Source organism: Gymnodraco acuticeps, unplaced genomic scaffold (genome assembly GCF_902827175.1).
Source record: "Gymnodraco acuticeps unplaced genomic scaffold, fGymAcu1.1, whole genome shotgun sequence".
NCBI classification, from domain to species: Eukaryota; Metazoa; Chordata; class Actinopteri; order Perciformes; family Bathydraconidae; genus Gymnodraco; species Gymnodraco acuticeps.
In genome coordinates this window covers 1,617,622-1,637,317 of record NW_022992232.1, presented here as the reverse complement: position 1 = coordinate 1,637,317, position 19,696 = coordinate 1,617,622, and the positions used below count along the sequence as shown (strand labels likewise).

Genomic DNA, 19,696 nt, shown 5'->3' with positions numbered 1-19,696 from the left:
AAAAGTGCAAAAAGACAGCGGTTGTCGCCGGAAGAAACTTCAAATACAGAGAATGCTGTGCCTGTGTTGGAAATTGTGTCTGATGGGGAGCTTTCTTTGATTGATCCTCCTGCTCCAAGTTCTAGTGCATTAGCATTAGCACTAGCTCCGCCGCCTCCTCCAGAGCCTCTAACGTTAGCTGCTGCTGGCGCAACTGCCACCACCAACACCGGGCAAAGCGATGCACCTGACTGCTGGACAACGGACCAGGTGCAATATTTTTGCAAGACCAATGCATGGTGTAGTGGAAATTTTATTATATCCTGATATGTTCAAAGTAACCAAATGCTTCTCATTTGGTTACTGTGCTGTTTTCCTCTATCTTCTCTACTTCAAGGCCACAGAGCTGTTTTGGCTACTGAGTTGACTCACACAAAGTCACACGAGAACTTCTACAGCTCAAGGCCAGGTGTCTAATAACAATGTGACCGTGTGAAGATTTCTTCTCCTCCCCACCTTTTTACTCTCCCTTTATATTGCTTTGCTATTATATTAAACTGCGCACACTCGCGCAGACTATCCTATACTCTGTGAGACCTGTGTCTATATTTTATTGTATCTGATGTTTGTTTGAGGCCTCGAATAAACATCACCAGAAAGACAACTCTGTTGGATTCACCATTTATTTGTTTTCTGACTTGTACTCTACAGTATTGGGGTTTTTAGATTTCCATAACAATGGCTCCTTCTTAAAGATAAGAAGCTAGGATGTCGGATATGCAGAGATGTCAAATCTTTGGGAATACACACTGGACAAGGACTGAAACTGTCAACTGAATGGGGTGAGTGTGCAGTGTCTTATTTCGGTGTTGACAAGGGCAAACAACAAGCTAGCCTGAGAAAAAAAATCAAAGAACATAAAGAATCACAAGCCCATGTAAAAGCTGCTGACATCCTTACATCTGCTTCACGTGAAACTATTCAACATCAAGTGCAGTCTATGCATAAATCTGAATTAGACACCACTATCAGAGTTTTTCGAACGGCATATAAAATTGGCAAACATAGCCGGCCATTCACAGACATGCCAATTGATTTGAATGTACAGAAACTGAATGGGCTGAACGTGGGCAGGGTTTTGCACTCCAATAAAACCTGTGGCGAAATCATCGACCACATAGCTCATGAGCTGAAGAAAAAAATGGCAAAAGACATTACAGAAAACCAAAGAAAACTCTGTGTTTTGGTCGATGAATCTACCACTATTAGTGGTAAAACGGTGCTTGTTGTGTGTCTACGCTCAGCATTAGCTGATGCTGAGCCCGAAACGTTTTTTTGGGAGCTGATCGAGTTGGATGGAACAACGGCTGATGACATCACAAAGGCGTTAATGGAGTGTCTTGGAAGAGATTTTAACGAGGACTTTTTAGGTCAGTGTTTCGTTTCTTTTGCATGTGATGGGGCTTCAGTCATGCTAGGGAAGAGAACAGGCGTTGCTACTCAGTTGTGTAGTAAATTCCCAAGCCTGTTTGTGTGGCACTGCTCCAATCATCGTCTAGAGCTGGCAGTTGGGGATGTGGTCAAGGAGGTCTCAGGGCTCAATCATTTCCAGATCTTTTTTGACAAACTCTATTCCTTGTTCCATGCCTCCCCCAAAAATCAGAGGCAGTTAGCGCAGTGTGCGCAAGCAGTCGGACAGCGTCTCCTGGTGATAGGGCGTGTTTTGTCCATCCGCTGGGTGGCTTCAAGTGAAAGGAGCGTCAGAGCAGTCTGGGAAAACTACCGAGTGCTTCATGATCACTTCACAAATGCTGAAAACGACACGAGCAGGGATTCCAGAGACAGAGCAAAGTACAAGGGCCTGGATGATGTGCTCACATCTGCAACGTTTGTCAGCAATCTGGGACTGATGTACGATGCGCTCACAGAGCTCAGCGACCTCTCTCGGCAACTCCAAAAAAGAGAGATGACACTTCCTACAGCAGATAGGCTCTTAACTCGAGAAATACGAGTTTTTGAATCCATGGTCACCATGCCTGGCCCACACATGACTACAGTTCATACAGTTCTAGCTGAGAAGTCCTTCAAGGGTGTTGCCCTGCGTGAGAATGGCAGGCTTGTACAGATTCATGCAGGTCAGTTTTTCCGCAGTATGGTAGAGAATCTGAGACACAGAATGACTTCCACAACCTCCTCTCATGTCAGCACAAGAGAAATCCCATTACATGGCCGGGAGGCCCGGGACAATCAGCTAATCCAGGACATGAAAGTTATCCATCCTGGAAGTTGGCCTGAAGAGGAGTTAGACGTACAGTATGGGGACGTAGAGGTGCTACGTTTGTGCGAAGTGCTGAAAGTGGACAGAAGAGAGACTGTTCAGGGCTTTCGCGAATACAAGGAAACCAGGGCATCCCGTACACCTGCTGCCATGGAGCCTCTACTGAAAGCAGTCCGAACCATCGCTGTCTCCACTAGTGAGTGTGAGCGGGCATTCAGCTGCATGAACGATATCCTTACTGCAAAAAGGAATGCTCTCTCTGTCAGCCGACTGTCCAGCCTGGTTTTCATTAAATGTAATGGACCATCACTAGGACAGTTCAATCCGGAACAGTATGTGAGGTCCTGGCTGGCAAAGGGAAGGAGAAGTGCTGATGAAAGAGCCTGTCCAGCTCCAGCCCCTGATACTGATGTCCCCAAGGCCTTCTGGAGCCTTTTCTAACAATGTGAAGTATATTGCAAAGCAGCTCACCCAGTGAGAAGACTTTTGGCATAATGTGCCGATTTGTACAGATCCTGGAGATAGAAGGACTTCAGACCAACCAGGGAGTTATCTGATCAGCTTGGTGTTCAATGTAACTCTTTACCATGGCTCAGACTTTGTTACTTGCAGTTACAGTTTCTCATTTTAGATTGTGCACATTTTGCATTTGTTTTTACATGTTCTTTGTTCATGCTCTTTATCATTTTTCTGAGTTGGAAAGTTAGATTGCATCATAGTTTACTTTATACATATTTGTATTCTTCAGTGGTGAAGTATATTGCAAAGCAGCTCAGCCATGTGAGAAGACTTTTGGCACTTTTTCGTTTTCTGAGTTGGAAAGTTAGATTGCATTCAAAATATACAGAAATACTTAATTTTGTTAAAGCTTTTTATAACAAATGCTTCTGACCAGAGCTTTGTTTCCTTGTCATTAATGTTGAACACCACCAGAGGGGCTCTCACCTGAAAGGTCTCTGCTTCATGTGTCTTCAGCAGAAGATCTAGACTTTGATTGCTATATTTTCAGTTAATATTGACCTTACTGAACTTTAGCCATATCCGCTGCCTATCATAAAAAATGTTAAGTACAGTGAACCTTTCTAAAATATACAGTAGTAAAGAGACAAACCCACCAGCATTATAGTAGCCAAATTCTTGTTTGTGGGCTGTATATATAAAATTGACTTGAAAAAGTTTGCTGATTTTAGAGTACTGGCACCTTTTTCATTCCAATTCAAGCACTGTTGCTGTCACTGCAGAAAATCCCGCTTCACACAAATAGGATGTCGGAAATGGCAACAGGGTTTTCAGTGCTGTTGTGGCGATCTCAGGGTATTCTGCCGTGACTTTAATCCAGAACACCGGCAGAGTTGTTGTCTCGAACATACTTTTAAGGCCGCCGTCATTTGCGATCTCCAGCAGTTGATCTTCTTCTTGCATAGACATGCTTGATTCACCTGGTTTGTTGACAAATGGGTCGCGGATCCATTCCTTGGCAGTTCGTGGGTCTTTTGTGGTTGGGAAGTAGCGCTCGAACTCTTTTAAAAGCAAAGACAGGTGATCATGCACCATCTGGGAGAATGAAAGCTCGGGCTCAGTCTCTTCCAAAATCCCCGCGAATGTTTGAAACATGTCAAATATACCTCTGTTCACGCGCCGTCCCCACAAATCCAGTTTGGCTTTAAATGCAGCTACTTTATCTGCCAACTTGAAGACAGTTGTCATTTTCCCCTGAAGTGACAGATTGAGTTCATTGAGCAGGTTGAATATGTCGCACAAGTAAGCGAGTTTTGCGACCCATTCCTTGTCACTGAAATGTGCTGCCAGCGGTGACTTCTTTTCTGAGAGAAATCTCTGCAGCGGCTCTCGTAATTCAAACACTCTGGCCAGCGATCTCCCTCGGGATAACCATCTTATTTCTTTGTATAAGAGAAGGCGTCTGTGCTCCGCGTCCATCTCCTCACAAAGCTGCTCGAACAGGCGCGAGTTAAGGGCGTGTGCTTTGATGTGGTTAATAACTTTAACGACATCATTCAATACGCTGTTAAGTTCCGGTGGCATTTTTCGGCTAGCCAGCATTTCCCTGTGAATGACACAATGCGTAGACTCACATTCAGGTGCGACCTCCTTAATCCTAGTAGTTAAACCAGACAGCCGTCCGGTCATGGCAGCAGCTCCGTCTGTGCATATGCCGACACAAAAGGACCATTTCAGTTTTCCTGATATATAATCATCCAGCGACTTGAATAGTTCTGCGGCTGTGGTTTTGGTTGGCAACGATAGAGCACATAACATATCCTCATGCACATCCTCCTGATAAAGATATCGCACATAAACAAGTAGTATTGCCTTGTTGTCAATATCTGTAGACTCGTCAACCTGGAGTGCGTACCACGGTGATGTATTAATCCTCTCCAACAATTGTGTCTCAATGTCCTCTGCTATTTTCTCAATGCGCCGAGTGACGGTGCTAGCCGAAAGAGGCACCTGTGCTATCTTTTTAACCGCAGCCTCTCCTAGAAGTTCACGGCAAATGTCTTTAGTGGCGGGCAGGATCAATTCTTCACCAATGGTGAATGGCTTCTTAGCCTTAGCAATACGGTGAGCCACCAAGTATGATGCTCTCAGTACACTCGCATATGTTGATGTGGCGGCCCTCAGGAATTGCTTCTGTCCTTCTTGTTCATGCTTTTTTCTTTCAAAATACTCCGAAGGCTTGTCTTTTAATGCAGGGTGCTTGGTCTCCAAGTGGCGAAGCAGTTTTGAAGGCTTCATTGCCTCATTAGAGAGCCGGTTGCCGCATATTATGCAGAGCGGGCTTGGTGCGCGGGCATCACCTGTCGCGATAAATCCATATTTTAAGTAGGACTCCTGGTATTGTCTGTTAAATGCAGCTTTTTTTTTCTTGGAAGTCGTAGGCTCTTCTTCTGTCTCCTCACTGGGCCTTTTTCCCTTCGCAAAGAAACTTTCCAAAGATGTTTGTTTTTTACTCATTTTGCTAGTTTGTGGGTTTCCTTTTAGCGGCAACGGATTAGCGGCATAGACGGATGTAACAGAGGGAATCCGGTCAGTTTTCAAAATAAAACATTGTTCAAACTCAGATAATAAATAAAACGGAAATAATGTAAGTTATTTATTTTTTCTCTGCGGCCCGGTACCAAATGACCCACGGACCGGTACCGGTCCGCGGCCCGGGGTTTGGGGACCCCTGCTCTAAGGTACTCGAAAGGAGGGTCAGGCCGATTGTCGAACCTCAGATTGAGGAGGAACAATGCGGATTCCGTCCTGGTCGTGGAACGACGGATCAGCTTTTTACTCTCGCAAGGATCCTGGAGGGGGCCTGGGAGTACGCTTAGACTGTAGACTTGGAGAAGGCGTATGACCGAGTTCCCAGGGAGGTGCTGCGGGAGTATGGGGTGAGGGGGTCTCTACTCAGGGCCATCCAATCTCTGTACTCCCAAAGCGAGAGCTGTGTCCGGGTCCTCTGCAGTAAGTCGGACCCATTTCCGGTGAGGGTTGGCCTCCGCCAGGGCTGCGCTTTGTCACCAATCCTGTTTGTAATATACATGGATCGGATTTCGAGGCGTAGTCATGGGGGAGGGGGTCTGCAGTTCGGTGGACTAAGGATTGCACCACTGCTTTTTGCAGATGATGTGGTTCTAATGGCTTCATCGGTCTGCGACCTTCAGCACTCACTGGATCGGTTCGCAACCGAGTGTGAAGCGGCTGGGATGAGGATCAGCACCTCCAAATCTGAGGCCATGGTTCTCAGCAGGAAACCGATGGACTGTCCACTTCAAGTAGGGAATGAGTCCTTACCCCAAGTGAAGGAGTTCAAGTATCTCGGGGTCTTGTTCTCGAGTGAGGGAACAATGGAGCGTGAGATGGGCCGGAGAATCAGAGCAGCGGGAGCGGTACTGCAGTCGCTTTACCGCACCGTTGTGACGAAAAGGGAGCTGAGCCAGAAGGCAAAGCTCTCTGTCTACCGGGCCATTTTCGTTCCTACCCTCACCTATGGTCATGAAGGATGGGTCATGACCGAAAGAACGAGATCGCGGATACAAGCGGCCGAGATGGGTTTTCTCCGCAGGGTGGCTGGTGTCTCCCTTAGGGATAAGGCAAGAAGTTCGGTCATCAGGGAGGGACTCGGAGTTGAGCCGCTCCTCCTTCGCGTCGAAAGGAGCCAGTTGAGGTGGTTCGGGCACCTAGTTAGGATGCCACCTGGGCGCCTCCCTAGGGAGGTGTTCCAGGCACGTCCAGCTGGGAAGAGACCAAGGGGTAGACCTAGGACCAAGTGGAGGGATTATATCTCTTCGCTGGCCTGGGAGCGCCTTGGGATCCCCCAGTCAGAGCTGGTTGATGTCGCCAGGGAAAATAAAGTTTGGGGCTCTCTGCTGGATCTGCTACCCCCGCGACCCGACCACGGATAAGCGGGAGAAGATGGATGGATGGATGGATGGATGTTTGTCAATTTAAAAGATAATTTTGCAAGTCACATTTTTTAAAATGTTTCGTAAAACTGTGAAGTAACACTTTTTTTTGTATGAAACCGCTCAATGAACTACATCTCCCGTCTTGCACCACACACCAAGACGACCGTCACGTTGAAACATTTCACTTCTTTCTTTCAGTATGAGGCGAAAAGTATTAAAAGAGGTGAAAATCACTACAAGTCTGCGCATGTTGAGAGCTGTACATACACAAAAGGGGAGTTAGTTGGTTCCATAAGAGCCAGCATGCGGGACCGGGACTCTGGGATTTGTAGTCTTTCTAGTTGCGTATTTTTCATAGTCTTATATTTCAACAGTTTTACGACAAACTGTGACTTTTTTGACATGGAAATAATTGTTTAAGATTGACAAACATCATATGGCACAATTCAAACGGGATTGAAAGATACATTTTCTCTCTCCATTGACTTCAATACATACTTTTTCAGAAATAAGGAAAGGGGAGGGACTTCGGCTCTCTATTGGGATCATTTGTATTTATGTGGACCGGAGGGAGAGGGTGACGAGCATAAGTTTAACTTTCCTTTTTTATTTAGGCGTCTCTGTTGAGTTTGTCGATACCTACACATATCTGGGCTTTTGGTTGGACAGATATCTGAACTTTAAACACCATATTGAAGTTCTAACAAAGAAATTGAAATTCACTCTTGGCTTCCTTTTCAGACTTAAATGTTGTTTTTCAACTTCATCCCGTAAAAGATTGGTCTCTAGCTTATTCCTGTCCCAGCTGGACTACGGTGATACCATCTATAGATTTGCCTGTCCCACTGTTTTGGCCAAACTTGACCCACTCTACCATGCTGCACTGCGATATATCAAATGCTCCCTATAGGACTCATCATTGCAAACTGTATAGCCTAACTGGATGGTCCTCACTTACTATGCGTAGGATGCAGCATTGGTTTTTATTCATGTATAAAGCCATTTTAGGTAAGCTTCCACTGTACATATGTGCCAGATTTTCCCCAGTTTGTGACTCTTACAACCTCAGATCCAGTGCCTGGATACGGTTCCAGGTTCCTGCTGTGCGGACTGAGGCTGGACAAATTAGTCTTTTCTATTATGGTCCTTGGTCTTGGAATGATCTTCAATCAAGCCTAAAACTGAGGGCGCTTGTCTCAAGAGCATGTTTTAAATTGATGTCGTCTGAAGTCCTTACCACCAGCTGCTTTTGCAGTAATAAGTAGTGTACCTTTCTTACTGTCCTAATGTGCACAATGTAGTGACTGCTTTTCGTCTTTTGTTTTCTTAGTTACTGTATGTTCTCTGTATTGATGTGTTATGTGTAACGTTGCTGCCTTCTTGGCCAGGTCAGCATTGAAAATCAGATTTTATCTCAATGCTTTTATCTGGTTAATAAAAAAAAAATTCAATTCCAACTTTGGTCATGAAGAATATGTTCCTCTGTTGTCCCCGTTCATAAAGCATAAAACAACAGCATCAGAGGCACGGTGCAGAGTCTCTAGATGAGTTTACAGTAGTCCCTCCTTCTTATTAAACATCCATGTTGTAGTTCCATAGTTTCCCCACAGCAAGCAGACGCCACATTTATGGACGTCCGCTGGCCGCATCATAAATACTCGGATAGTGAAAGTGCATTCGGATTCTCTAAGCACCGCAGTCTCTTCTCCTAAATCCTTTTGAATTCTCCTATCCACTATCCCTTAACCCCATGACGTTTCAAACAGAGGTCAAGGAATAGACGATCTAGGACGATATCAGCTGATTTTTTACTATTCGACCGCAACCGAGGAGTCGAGGGGGGGAAATTAGAGAAATTAGAAATAGAAAGCTTCATGGCCCCCACATTCACATAAACACAAACACACACACAGACACAAAACAAAGTCACAAGTGCGGCACCAGATGATGCGTTCACAATACAATGAACAGCAAAAGTGCCACATATGTTGAATATAATGGATTATTTTTCAATATCAGACTCTTAATGTCCTTGACATCTGATTGAAGCAGAGCGAATGTCAGCCATTTCCATAAGCAGCAGAGAGGGGAGTGAGGCCCGAGTGATGGAGACAGAGAGAGAAAGGCAGTGAAAAAGAGATGTGGGTGGCTGTGAACAGAGAGGGAAAGATACTCTACTCTGGGCAACCCTCTGGGACGCTGTATGGACGTTTGTTTGGTAGAGAGGAGTAGTGCATCTGGGGAAGCTGTAACCCCGGGTAACAGCTTCTCAAAAAACTGGCCCACACTGGATCCCAGAGTCGTGAAACATGCAGGACTCTTTCTAATCCGAGCACTTTAAAAAACTCTCTGACAGCAGCAGCTGGATGCTAAGAGCACTTGAAGGCATTTCACTGAGGCCTCGACGTGCACACAGACCGTGCTGCCACTGATGTTTACATGCTAATGATATGCTAAAAACACTTTAAATGTCAAGTAGGGGAGACCGAGGTTGGCTGGCACAAAGCTATTTTCTGGTTCGGTAAAGGTCATGGAAATAAAAATGGAACATCAACATTGTTGTGTTGTTCACCTGCACTCATCTACTAGTTTTAAACCTTAACAGCCAGGGCTGACCATAAAGGAGGCACCCAGGAAGTCTTCTCGCTCTCTCACTCTGGGCCTGTTGCTGATGAAGGAGCCTGCAGTGTTTAGCAACTCATTCTCTTTGTATTGTCTGACCTTTTTGAAAGTGTGTGTGTTGAGAGGTGGAGGAGTTAGGTAAGTCTGGGGTACCCTGTACATTTCTCACCACGTAGCTAACTCATGTTTAGACACACTAGGTTAGCGGATTGTTGCCACCCCTGTATATTGTTTTGTCAAATTCTTAGTTTAGTTAGTGAGGGTTTTTTTGTTTGAGTTTTGGTTTCGAAGGGTAGATTTAGAGATATGCCTGGTTTTTGTTATGCTTGTTTCTTTTGTTTGGCACAATCCTTTCACTCCTCCTCCTCACCAACAGAGTGTTTCAATGATATGTCGGTTCGGGGTTTACACAAAATAAACCTTTACGCTGACTCCCTCATTTTTATTGGTTGTATGTTATTGTCTCCAGGTCCCCTAGGCCAGGGGTGGCCAACCCGCGGCTCTCGAGCCGCATGCGGCTCTTTGCCTAGTTTCATGCGGCTCTTTGCCTAGTTTCATGCGGCTCTTCAGTTCATATCGAATTGTATATGTGTGAGTTTGGGGGAGAGACATTGACTCCTGACCAGTGTTGCACGGTGTACCGATACTTGAAAGGTACCGCGATACCCTGCCTTTAAAAACGTTACGATTCCGCCGTTTCATTAGTATCGGTACTTTAAGAATGACGGGGAAAAGTACTCCGGTGAGAAAGCGCCGTTTTAATAAGAGCCGTGTGTGTTCAGCGCTCTGCTTCCACTCCCTGCACTGCAGCCTTGCCTGCAGTCCCTCCCTCTCAAGCACGCTCTAAGTCCCTCCCCTCTCAAGCACGCTCTAAGTCCCTCCCCTCTCAAGCACGCTCTAAGTGCCTCCCCTCTCTCGTGCACGCGCTAGCTGCCAGAGCATGTGAGAAAACGAGAAGCATGGCTGCAAGTGGGAGTGCAACTGCCGCTGCGCCTCGGCTTGTTGACAAAAAATACGCCAGAAGCGAAATTTGGAAGTATTTGAGCTATATCTCTGACAGTGAGGGCAAGCCTACGGACACCACGAGGCCTGTCTGTGAGACATGTATTAATTTTATTTAATACGAATTCTTGTCATTTATTTTATTTATTGTTCTCATTGTTTAAAAGTGTGTGTTATGGTTATGGTTCTGGTGTGAAATAAAGCACAATAATTACATTTAAGACTGTTTCCCTTTTTTTAAGAAAAGTATCAAAAAAGAATCGGAATCGCAATTCTTGACTTGGTATCGAAACCAAAATGTTGGTACCGTGACAACACTAGCTACTCCTGACAGTTAAACCTGATATTTAGTAGGTCTGTTAAGTATTGAATGCTGATCATTCTGACGTAATTTGGCCGGTCAAAGTTGTTTGGGCTCGGATAAAATCGCTCCGTTACTTTCGTCCCGTGTTACTTTCGTCCCGGCTCTCCCTATGTGTGTATGTGTGGTGTCAGGTGTCAGTATGAGAGGATGACAGCGCGTCTAATTTTGATGTGACCCAAGAGCCAATCACAATAATACCTGCGATGCAGTGAACCAATCACCTTTGAGGGGGGGAAAACCTATCGTTGATTAAACACTATCCAGTGTTTCCCCTACCATTGTGTTGGAGGGGCGCTGCGCCCCGCCAACGGAGCCCCGCGCCCCCCCCTGAAATTCAAGGTGTTTCAAAAATATATATAATATATATTTTTTAAATATATATATAGCACCAAATTGCAAATAATCTATAACTACTGTCACTTTTCACATTGAACATGTGCTCTTTTATTAAATAAACTAAACGCTTTCATTTTAAGTTGTGAGTTTAGTGTTTTTGACCCTAAGAAACACTGATGCAATAATCAATAACAATAATCCACAGCTCCTCTCTCTGCTCCAGAGGATTTAAAAAATATATATCCCAATGCCACAAAGATGCATCAGTGACGTGGTTGAAATCTTGTCTCCAGAAAACAAAAAAACTGAAACAAGCGTTATCAGTGACTGTGTGTTTGATGTGGCTCTTTGCAGTAACATAGAAAAAATGTGGCTCTTAACCTCTGACTGGTTGGCCACCCCTGCCCTAGGCCTTAGTGGGGACCAGTCGTTGAACCAGGGACCCTGCGGTCATGAGTCAACTGCTTTCCAGCTGAGCCACAGCACACACACTCAATTCATCTGAAAACACTGCACGCTATTTATTCCTGTATTTATTCATTCATTGATGTTTTTATTCCTACTTTTATTTATGCTTTTATTTATTTATACTTAAAACATGTTCCGACCTCTATATAAGAGGGTCTGAGCTCTCTTAATTCCATCGTGTCACCGGCCCGGGTACAGGAGGGGTAATATGGTTCTTATTATACATCCATGGGTAATATGAGCGTTGTGGTTCAACCGATCTAAAGCACTTTCTGCTTCCAACAAATCGGTTCACTAAAAGGTTCATCTGAGGCTTCATGGGCTTCATGTGCACACAAGACCCCCTGTTGGTGAACAGGTGTAAAACAGCCAAATATTATTTGTAATCTTTGACATACTAAAAATACTGGAAATAATGATACAAAAGTGTAAAAGATGTATTTGTAGTCCTTTATTAACAGAATTTTGCACCAGTAAGTGTTTTAAAATGACTGTATATAATAATAAAAACAATGTATCAATACAGTATCTTATATCTATACATAAATAAATGTAAAGGTCTGCTGCCTTCTATAAAGACAAAAGAAGCAATATATGTTCGAAAACTGGAAAAGAAGAAGGGTTTAACTTTCCAGAGGGCATATGCTTGTGTGACTTTTCAGAGGGCAGTGAATATGCTTGTGTGACTTTTCAGAGGGCAGTGAATATGCTTGTGTGACTTTGCAGAGGGCAGTGAATATGCTTGTGTGACTTTGCAGAGGGCAGTGAAAATGCTTGTGATTCATGGAACAATTGTATTGGTTTTTGTTTAAAAACAATATTTCTTCCACAGTTTTCGGGCTTAGGCGATTTCTTTTCTTTGACACAACTTCTCCTGCCTTTGAAAAGACCCTTTCACACGGGACTGAGGAAGCAGGTGTGCACAAAAAAGTGACTGCAAGTTTATGCAGGTTTGGATAAACATGTTTTTGTGTCTGCCAGTAGTTCAGAGGGTCCTCCAAGCGTCCGATATTTGGTTCGGCCAGGTACCGCTGGACTTCAACAGTTGCGTCAGCTGTGGCATTCTTGGTCTTCCTGGACATCTTCACAGTCTGATCCAATTTATGCCAGAGTTTGTTTCCTGAAAAGTATACACAGAGTGTCAGTGGATGTAGTAAATACTTCAAATTGCTTTAAAATTAATAAAATTACCTGGGGTTTCTTGTTCAGGTTGAGATGTGGATGGACTTTCTTGGGGCACGGCTTCAGGTGTTCGGATCAGTGCACCACATTCAGTCACAAGCCTTTTTGTGGCTTCTGCAGATTTTAAAGGGCTAAAAAATCCGATCAGTTTGAACCTATGGTCCAGTAGCGTTGCCAATGACATGATGCTCATAGATTGGAGTGTGTGGAGTCTCTCTTAGCTGCCTTAATAGATGTTCTCCCATTTCTTTGGCCACTGCTACTGCAGTTTTTGCCATCTCCTCATGAAGCATTTGCTCCAGCATTTTGAGGAGGGGCACAACCTTGGAACCAGATACATTTTTCTCCTCACAAAGCTCAATGGTGGCATCATTGAATCCAGACAGCAGAGAGAGGCACCCACTTATGGTGGTGAACTCGGCAGAGGTCAGTGTGGTGATTTCTGTGTTCAAACTGGCTAATGCCGCACCAACTGGTTTTCTGAGGTCCACCAGACGTTGCAGCATGTGATATGTGCTGTTCCAGCGGGTCTCCACCTCTTGCAGGAGCTTCAGTGTGGGCCTTCCCAATTGCCTTTGCACCGATACAAGCTTCTCCTTTAACACAAAATTAAAGATGTATTTAATTGTCAAATTAGCAGTAACATAAACATAGCATTATTATTATTATTCATTATTAACCAATGTAAAAAGGTCAAAGCACATACCTTGGCAAGGGTGCTGCTCCTGAAATATCCCACCAGTTTTCTTGCCTTGGCTCGAATATCACACAGCACAGGGGTCATGTCAAGAGATTTTTTGACAATCAAATTCAGTGTATGTGCAATGCATATTGCATGACGTAGCTTTAATTGTTTGCCACAGGAAATCATATTGGCTGCACCATCCGTCACAAGGCAAGTGACCTTGTCAGTGATTCCCCATTCCTCCATGAGGGAGGCTTTCACTCTGGCCAGGTTTTCAGCAGTGTGTGTATGGGGAAATTGTTGCACTCCTAACAACAGAGAATTGAGACGTGTGTTATCGTCTACAAAGTGGCAGGTTACAGCCAGATAGGCATCCATATTGATGGACGTCCACATGTCAGAGGTCAGGCTCACTGCAGCCACCTTCTGCATATCAGCTATGGCCTTGTTCCTTTCCAGAACGTACTTGGCATCCACCATAGCCTTAACAGCCTAAAAAAGGGGAAATCACTGGTTAATTGTCAAATGCCATGAAAAATAAACAATTTTGCTCTATACATGAAGTCTTACACACCTGCCGTGTGGGGATGACATAGTTTGGATCCAATAAGGCCACAAATGCCCTAAATCCCACATCCTCCACAACACTGAATGGCTGTGTATCCTTCACAATCAGGTTGACCAAGGCCTCATCCAGATCCTGTTTTCTGATAGGCCTAGCTGGGGGGGGGGAAAGGGAAGCTGTGTTAAGAATGAGTATCTTGTAACTTTCTTTTATTTGCATGATAAAGTGAAGTTAACATGGTTAAATTATAAAATATATTATTAAATTATTAAATGACAAACCTTTAGCAGGTCCACCTCCATGTCCCTCCTTGTTCTCATGTATGGCACGATAATGCCTTAGCATGGATGAAGTATTATTATTGTATCCCAGTTCCCTGGAGCACAATAAACACTTCACCTTTGAATGAAATAGAAAAAGTAAAAAAATGAACCATACAAAATCTAACATAATACATCTGTTGTAATATACTATGTATGCAACCTACCTTATTCGGTGAAATCAGATCAAAGTGTTCCCACACAGGGGAAGTCCTTCTCTTCTTTGCTGGCTCCATTCTAACGAGTTGCAAAAATATCGTACAACCAAAACTGGCAAACGACAGTGTTCTCCTCTCACAAGGTTCACACATCTTGATCGAATCCCATGGGTTTTTATCTGTCAGAAGCACGCGCCAAGATCTGAAGCGCTTCCTGAAGCAGTCACATGGTATCGACAGGCAGCGAGGCTTCGTTTGTCATCGATGACGTCACTGGCCCAAAACGATACAAGCCTCGATACAGGCTTCACAAAAAGCTTCTGGGATTACTCGACACACGCTCCGAAGCCTCGGCGCAATACGCAACATCACTAGTTGTAACCACTGTGTTGGGTTAAATACATACTTGTGTTGGGCAACTCCTGTGTGGAACTGTTGTCCTTATGTTACAAGCAGAGCCAGCTTGTAACATATGGGGGCTTGTCCGATCCAAGAATCAGGTGATATTTGTTTACTTGATTTGTTTGCCTTGATTGTAAGACAGTTTGTTCCTGGTGTAGGGCATTAAGGAGTAGCTTTGGAATTACCTTTCCTGATAGGTATAAGCAACATATCCTTTTAGGGGAGCTTGTTGGTTTGTTGTTTGTTATTTTTTTGCGTAAACATGATTCGACATTTTTTGTCATGGGTACACGTCCGTGGCTGTCTTGGTGAGTAACAGCTTTACCGGGTCATTGGGTAAGTGTTTAAAACACCTGTCGTGGCATGCATGAAGACTAGGGTGAGACAAGATAGTTAGTATTGGGTAGGCAGTTAGCTAGGGCAGAGGTATTCCAGAGTTAAAAAAGAAAAAAAATCCTTTTAAGTGTTTGTGCACCAGGTTCAAGGGAGTTTGTATAATCATGGCTACATTGATGGATTTTGTTAAGTGTCCCAGTGTGGAACTGCTGGAAGACCAACTGTTAAAAAATTGCAGAGTATTTTGAGGTAGACATTCCAAAGCAGGGTCGTAAAGACACCATAATGACTATGTTACAGGCCCAGTTGGTACTGCAAGAAGTTCTGCCAGCAGTGGCTGTCGATGGTTGTTCCGAGGATGAGTTGGCTGAGAAGGCAGCTATAAATCCAGAGCGGCAGAGAAGTGCAGGTTTTTCTTTGTCTGACTTTGGTGAAATGACATTTGAACAGAGAAAGGAAATAATGCTGCTGCAGTACCAACAAGACAGTGCCCGTGAGGAACGAGCAAGAGCTCGTGAGCAGGAAACTGAGATGGAGCGTTTAAGGTTAACTACAGTGGTGCAGGAAGCTGAATTGCAACAAGAGCATTACAAGTTGGACCTCATCCAAGAGGGTAAGCTTTCTCCTGGGGTGTCCCCAGCAACTTTTGATGTAGCTTATAACCTGAGGTTGTTACCGAAATTCAATGAGAAGACTGTAGATTCTTTTTTTGGACTTTTTGAGCGACTTAGCCAAAGACGACAGTGGTCTGATTCGGAGAAAACATTGCTATTACAGTGTGTGTTAACTGGTAGGACTCAATAAGCATTTTCTGCATTAAGTATGGCTGACAGTGAAGATTACTTTAGGGTAAAGACTGCAGTGCTAAAAGCTTAAGAGTTGGTGCCTGAGGCCTACCGTCAGCAGTTCAGGAAGCTAAGGAAGTCAGAAGGACAGACCTATGTGGAACTTGTTCGGGAGCTGTAAATGTAATCAATGGGTCACGGCTTCCGAAGTAGTAAATCTTAATGATTTGAGGGAACTGTTCCTTCTTGAACAATTCAAAGATATCCTTCCAGAACGCGTTGCTACATACCTGAATGAGCAAAAGGTTCAAATGTAACAGAAGCTGGGGTGTTAGCTGATGAGTACACTTTAACACACAAGATTCATTCAGGGGAGAGATTTGACTGGGGGAGCAGAAATAACTGGTTTGGTGACCACAGAGGTAGAGTGGGTGAAGTGTTAAGGTCAGAGCAAAGGTCCTTGTATGGCTGGAGGGATAAAGTAGATCTAAATACTTGCAACTTTTGTTTGGGTAATGGTCATTGGAAAAATGAATGCCCGGAACTTAATGCAAAAACCAATGGACTCCAAAATGGCCAGGTTCCCAGGCCTGTTGCCCTTGCAGCTCCTGCCACAAGGTTGCTAGGGAGGAGGTTATAGCTGCGGTTAAACTCCATACTCAGAATCAGAATACCTTTATTAGTCCCACAGAGGGGAAATTTGCATCGTTACAGCAGGAAAGAGCCACAGACAGCTTAATGTTACATATGTTAAAACAAACGTACTAAGTTATGATATGGTTTGACACATGTCATTTTGTTGAACAGGTTAACATCACATTTGAACATATAATTGAATTAAAATCATTAAACAATTGTAAATCATAACAATGTACATAACATTGTTGATGGTCAATTAATATACTCATTGACAATGTGCTATTATACATAACATCTAAAAAAGAGGACAATCACCACGGTGTGTTCAAAATGTCTGCCAAAGAGGAACATGGCATCATGTGATGCTGGTGACATGGTATTGGGACAAACCATTTTTTTACTTAAAGGCGGGAGTTCTGTTAGTAACATAGTTGACAGAACTTTTGCGGACATTCATATATTAAGATATTTAAATTATTTAAAGGAGGAAATAAATTAAAAATATATTATTATTCTTTAGTATTTAGAGTTTTGAAATAAATGAATACTTGTTTTAATTTACTTTAATGGTTTCTATTCATTATTTTGAAACCAAGACACCCTCAACTGAAAAACGGACATAGCAAAAACTGACAATTTAAGAACATCATGACACATTTCAAGCTAAATAAAGCATGGATGCACATAACGTTTGTGTGATATAATAACATGCTTTCCAATAATAGGCAAAATATGATATTTTTGAAGAAAATAGTTAGAATAATTATAATTATCATCAATGGACATACCCTAAATTGTAGAATCACTCATATATAATAATTTAATTGTTCTAGTCTGCGCATATGACAGGCCTTTGTGTTTGATGTTTACAAAGTATGGTGATAGCAGCTTTAAATTACTTTAAATGTATGAGATTTACAGTAAATGTATTTGATTTGGCTTCTATTTTCGATGTTAATGTTGTAATTGCCATCGAAAATGAATTGTTGTGTTTATCTTCAGTCAAATACAAAAATCATGGTGGGGCTGATAAAGGGAGGCAGATATTTATGTCATGACATTCAGCTGAGCGGAAGACAAGATCTCATGTCCACACAAGAATCCATGAAACCAGAACACGTGTTATAACGAGTATTAACATTAGTGAGTGATGATTCCTCTGACCCCAACATCCAAGACCAAAACATGTGCACTCCTTGACCTGCAATGTATGACCTGCATATATATGAGTTCAGCTTGTTTTCCCAAACATTCAATCAATCATTTAAACGGCAGGAAGTATTTAATTTTTAACGTAACAGAGTGTGACATGTAGTTCGTCAGCAAACTAGATTATTATTTGATATTGATGCTCCCCAGAGGTTGAATAATTACAAGTTTGGTGGCTCCGTGATTAATAAAATCTTGGTGTACATTTTATCCAAATGCGTCATTAAAAACTCCATTTACAAAAATAGACTCAAATGCCACTCCAGAAATGCACTAAGAGAAAAAAAACAGTCAATTTAAAGATCTCCTATCATGCTACTTTTAGGCATATATTATTGGTATCAGATACAAATATAAAAACATATTTATGATGTGTTCTTCTCAACATACCAAACAGATCATGCATTTTAGACATCCCTCATATCCTTCTACGTATTTCAGCCCTGTTAGAGAATGGCTGATTATCTGCTGGCCCCGCCCCCTTTTGAGCAGCAGGCACACAGATGCAGCTAAATGCTGTCGTGATTTAACGCCATATCATGTTCCAAACCACTTCAAGGATTATTTCTGAAACAGCATGGAGCTCAAATGCTTATTTTCTTGTTCTAGTTTTACACATAGGCTACTCTCTCCAGTACAGGTTAGCTCTGAGTGTTAGCGATGCTTGCTAATGTAAACAAATATTCTGGTCCGACTCATGAACTGACGGACAACTTCTCACTTCAAAAAATGTTTAAGAAATCTAGACCGCAAAAAAATTAAACAAGCGAGTACCTGTTTGTCCTGGCCAAGGACAGGTTCCATGAACACAACACGAGCATAACGTGTCATCACGTGGTGTAGTGCTGACGGAGAGCACCGGAACCCCGCTCCAGCAAGACATGCCGCAGTTTTTGCGTGGCTGTGGCTGCTTCTCAGGTCGATTAAATGAAATCCTTGCTTCCCTCACTTGCGTCGTTTCCCTGCCTCTAGTCCCTCCCACCAGGGACGCATGGAGGGACGCAAGGAAACCACGAGAAGCAGGGAAATGAGTTTTAAGAGCAATGGGACGTCCTTTCCTCCGAGCGTCACGTGAAGCGACGTCCGTTTGTGATGACGCTGCACAGCTGATCGTCTGACAGCAGCTCTGTCCCCGTTATTTCCACACACACCCCCGCCTCTGTTAGTACACATTTACTGACACAAACATTTGTATCATCTGTTGTAGACCCCAATAAATAAAATTAAATAAGAACTAATTCTCAAAAAAGATAAACGCCATTCTTAAAATGTATAAACGAACAATAGTTTGATTAATATTGATTAGAGTGCACAATAGAAATAAAAATAATTGAGAGAAGAAAAAGAGATATGTTATCTATCAAAACCCAGTTAGATTAACATTCATTGGATTGCACACTTTGTTTGTTTGTTTGGATATGTAGTAAATTAACATTTCAATAGCACTTAATGACTGATTGAATGGAAATGACAATAAATGAAAATGTAAAACGAAAAAAGCGATCATGAAAATGTTTCCAAAAAATGAATTAAATGATTTTTGACCACTTTGTTGTTCAGATATATCACATATTTGCAGTGGCGTTTCTAGGTGTACAAAACTGGGGGGGCAGAAAGAGGTCGGGGGAGAGAGAGAGAGAGAGAGAGAGAGAGGGGGGGGACAGAGAGAGGGAGGAGAGAGAGAGGGGGGACAGAGAGAGGGGGGGGAGGAGAGAGAGAGGGGGAGTGTCAAATTACATACTGAAGACCACAGGAGCAACACTGTGAGCGCATACATTTACGTACACAGCGTGGGGATGTCATAGTAATGCACCTTCATACATGGAGTAAAGGTCACCATCACAAAGTAATTCTTAACAATAACAACAACCATAATGCTTTAGCATTAACACACCATAGACTGTAAATATAAGGAAACACAGACACTCATCATCGAGGGTCACAATATCAA

General features: G+C 43.1%; 1 protein-coding gene across 1 annotated transcript; it reads right to left on the bottom strand.

Annotated features, from left to right (window-relative positions):
- Positions 1-12,066: 12,066 nt before the first annotated feature.
- On the bottom strand, positions 12,067-13,461 carry LOC117539847 (zinc finger BED domain-containing protein 4-like). Its single transcript, XM_034206196.1, has 3 exons — positions 13,353-13,461; positions 12,656-13,242; positions 12,067-12,584 (listed from the first exon to the last, which is right to left on the bottom strand). Exons 1-2 carry the CDS (start codon positions 13,428-13,430, stop codon positions 12,802-12,804), a joined length of 519 nt encoding a protein of 172 aa, XP_034062087.1. The 5' UTR covers positions 13,431-13,461; the 3' UTR covers positions 12,067-12,584; positions 12,656-12,801.
- Positions 13,462-19,696: the final 6,235 nt, after the last annotated feature.

Bases quoted from the DNA above. Each gene is read 5' to 3' on its own strand.
- LOC117539847 (XM_034206196.1), bottom strand. From the start codon at position 13,430: ATGACCCCTGTGCTGTGTGATATTCGAGCCAAGGCAAGAAAACTGGTG. The intron at 13,243-13,352 runs GTATGTGCTTTG...TTTGTGTTAAAG, and splicing joins GGAGCAGCACCCTTGCCAAG to GAGAAGCTTGTATCGGTGCA.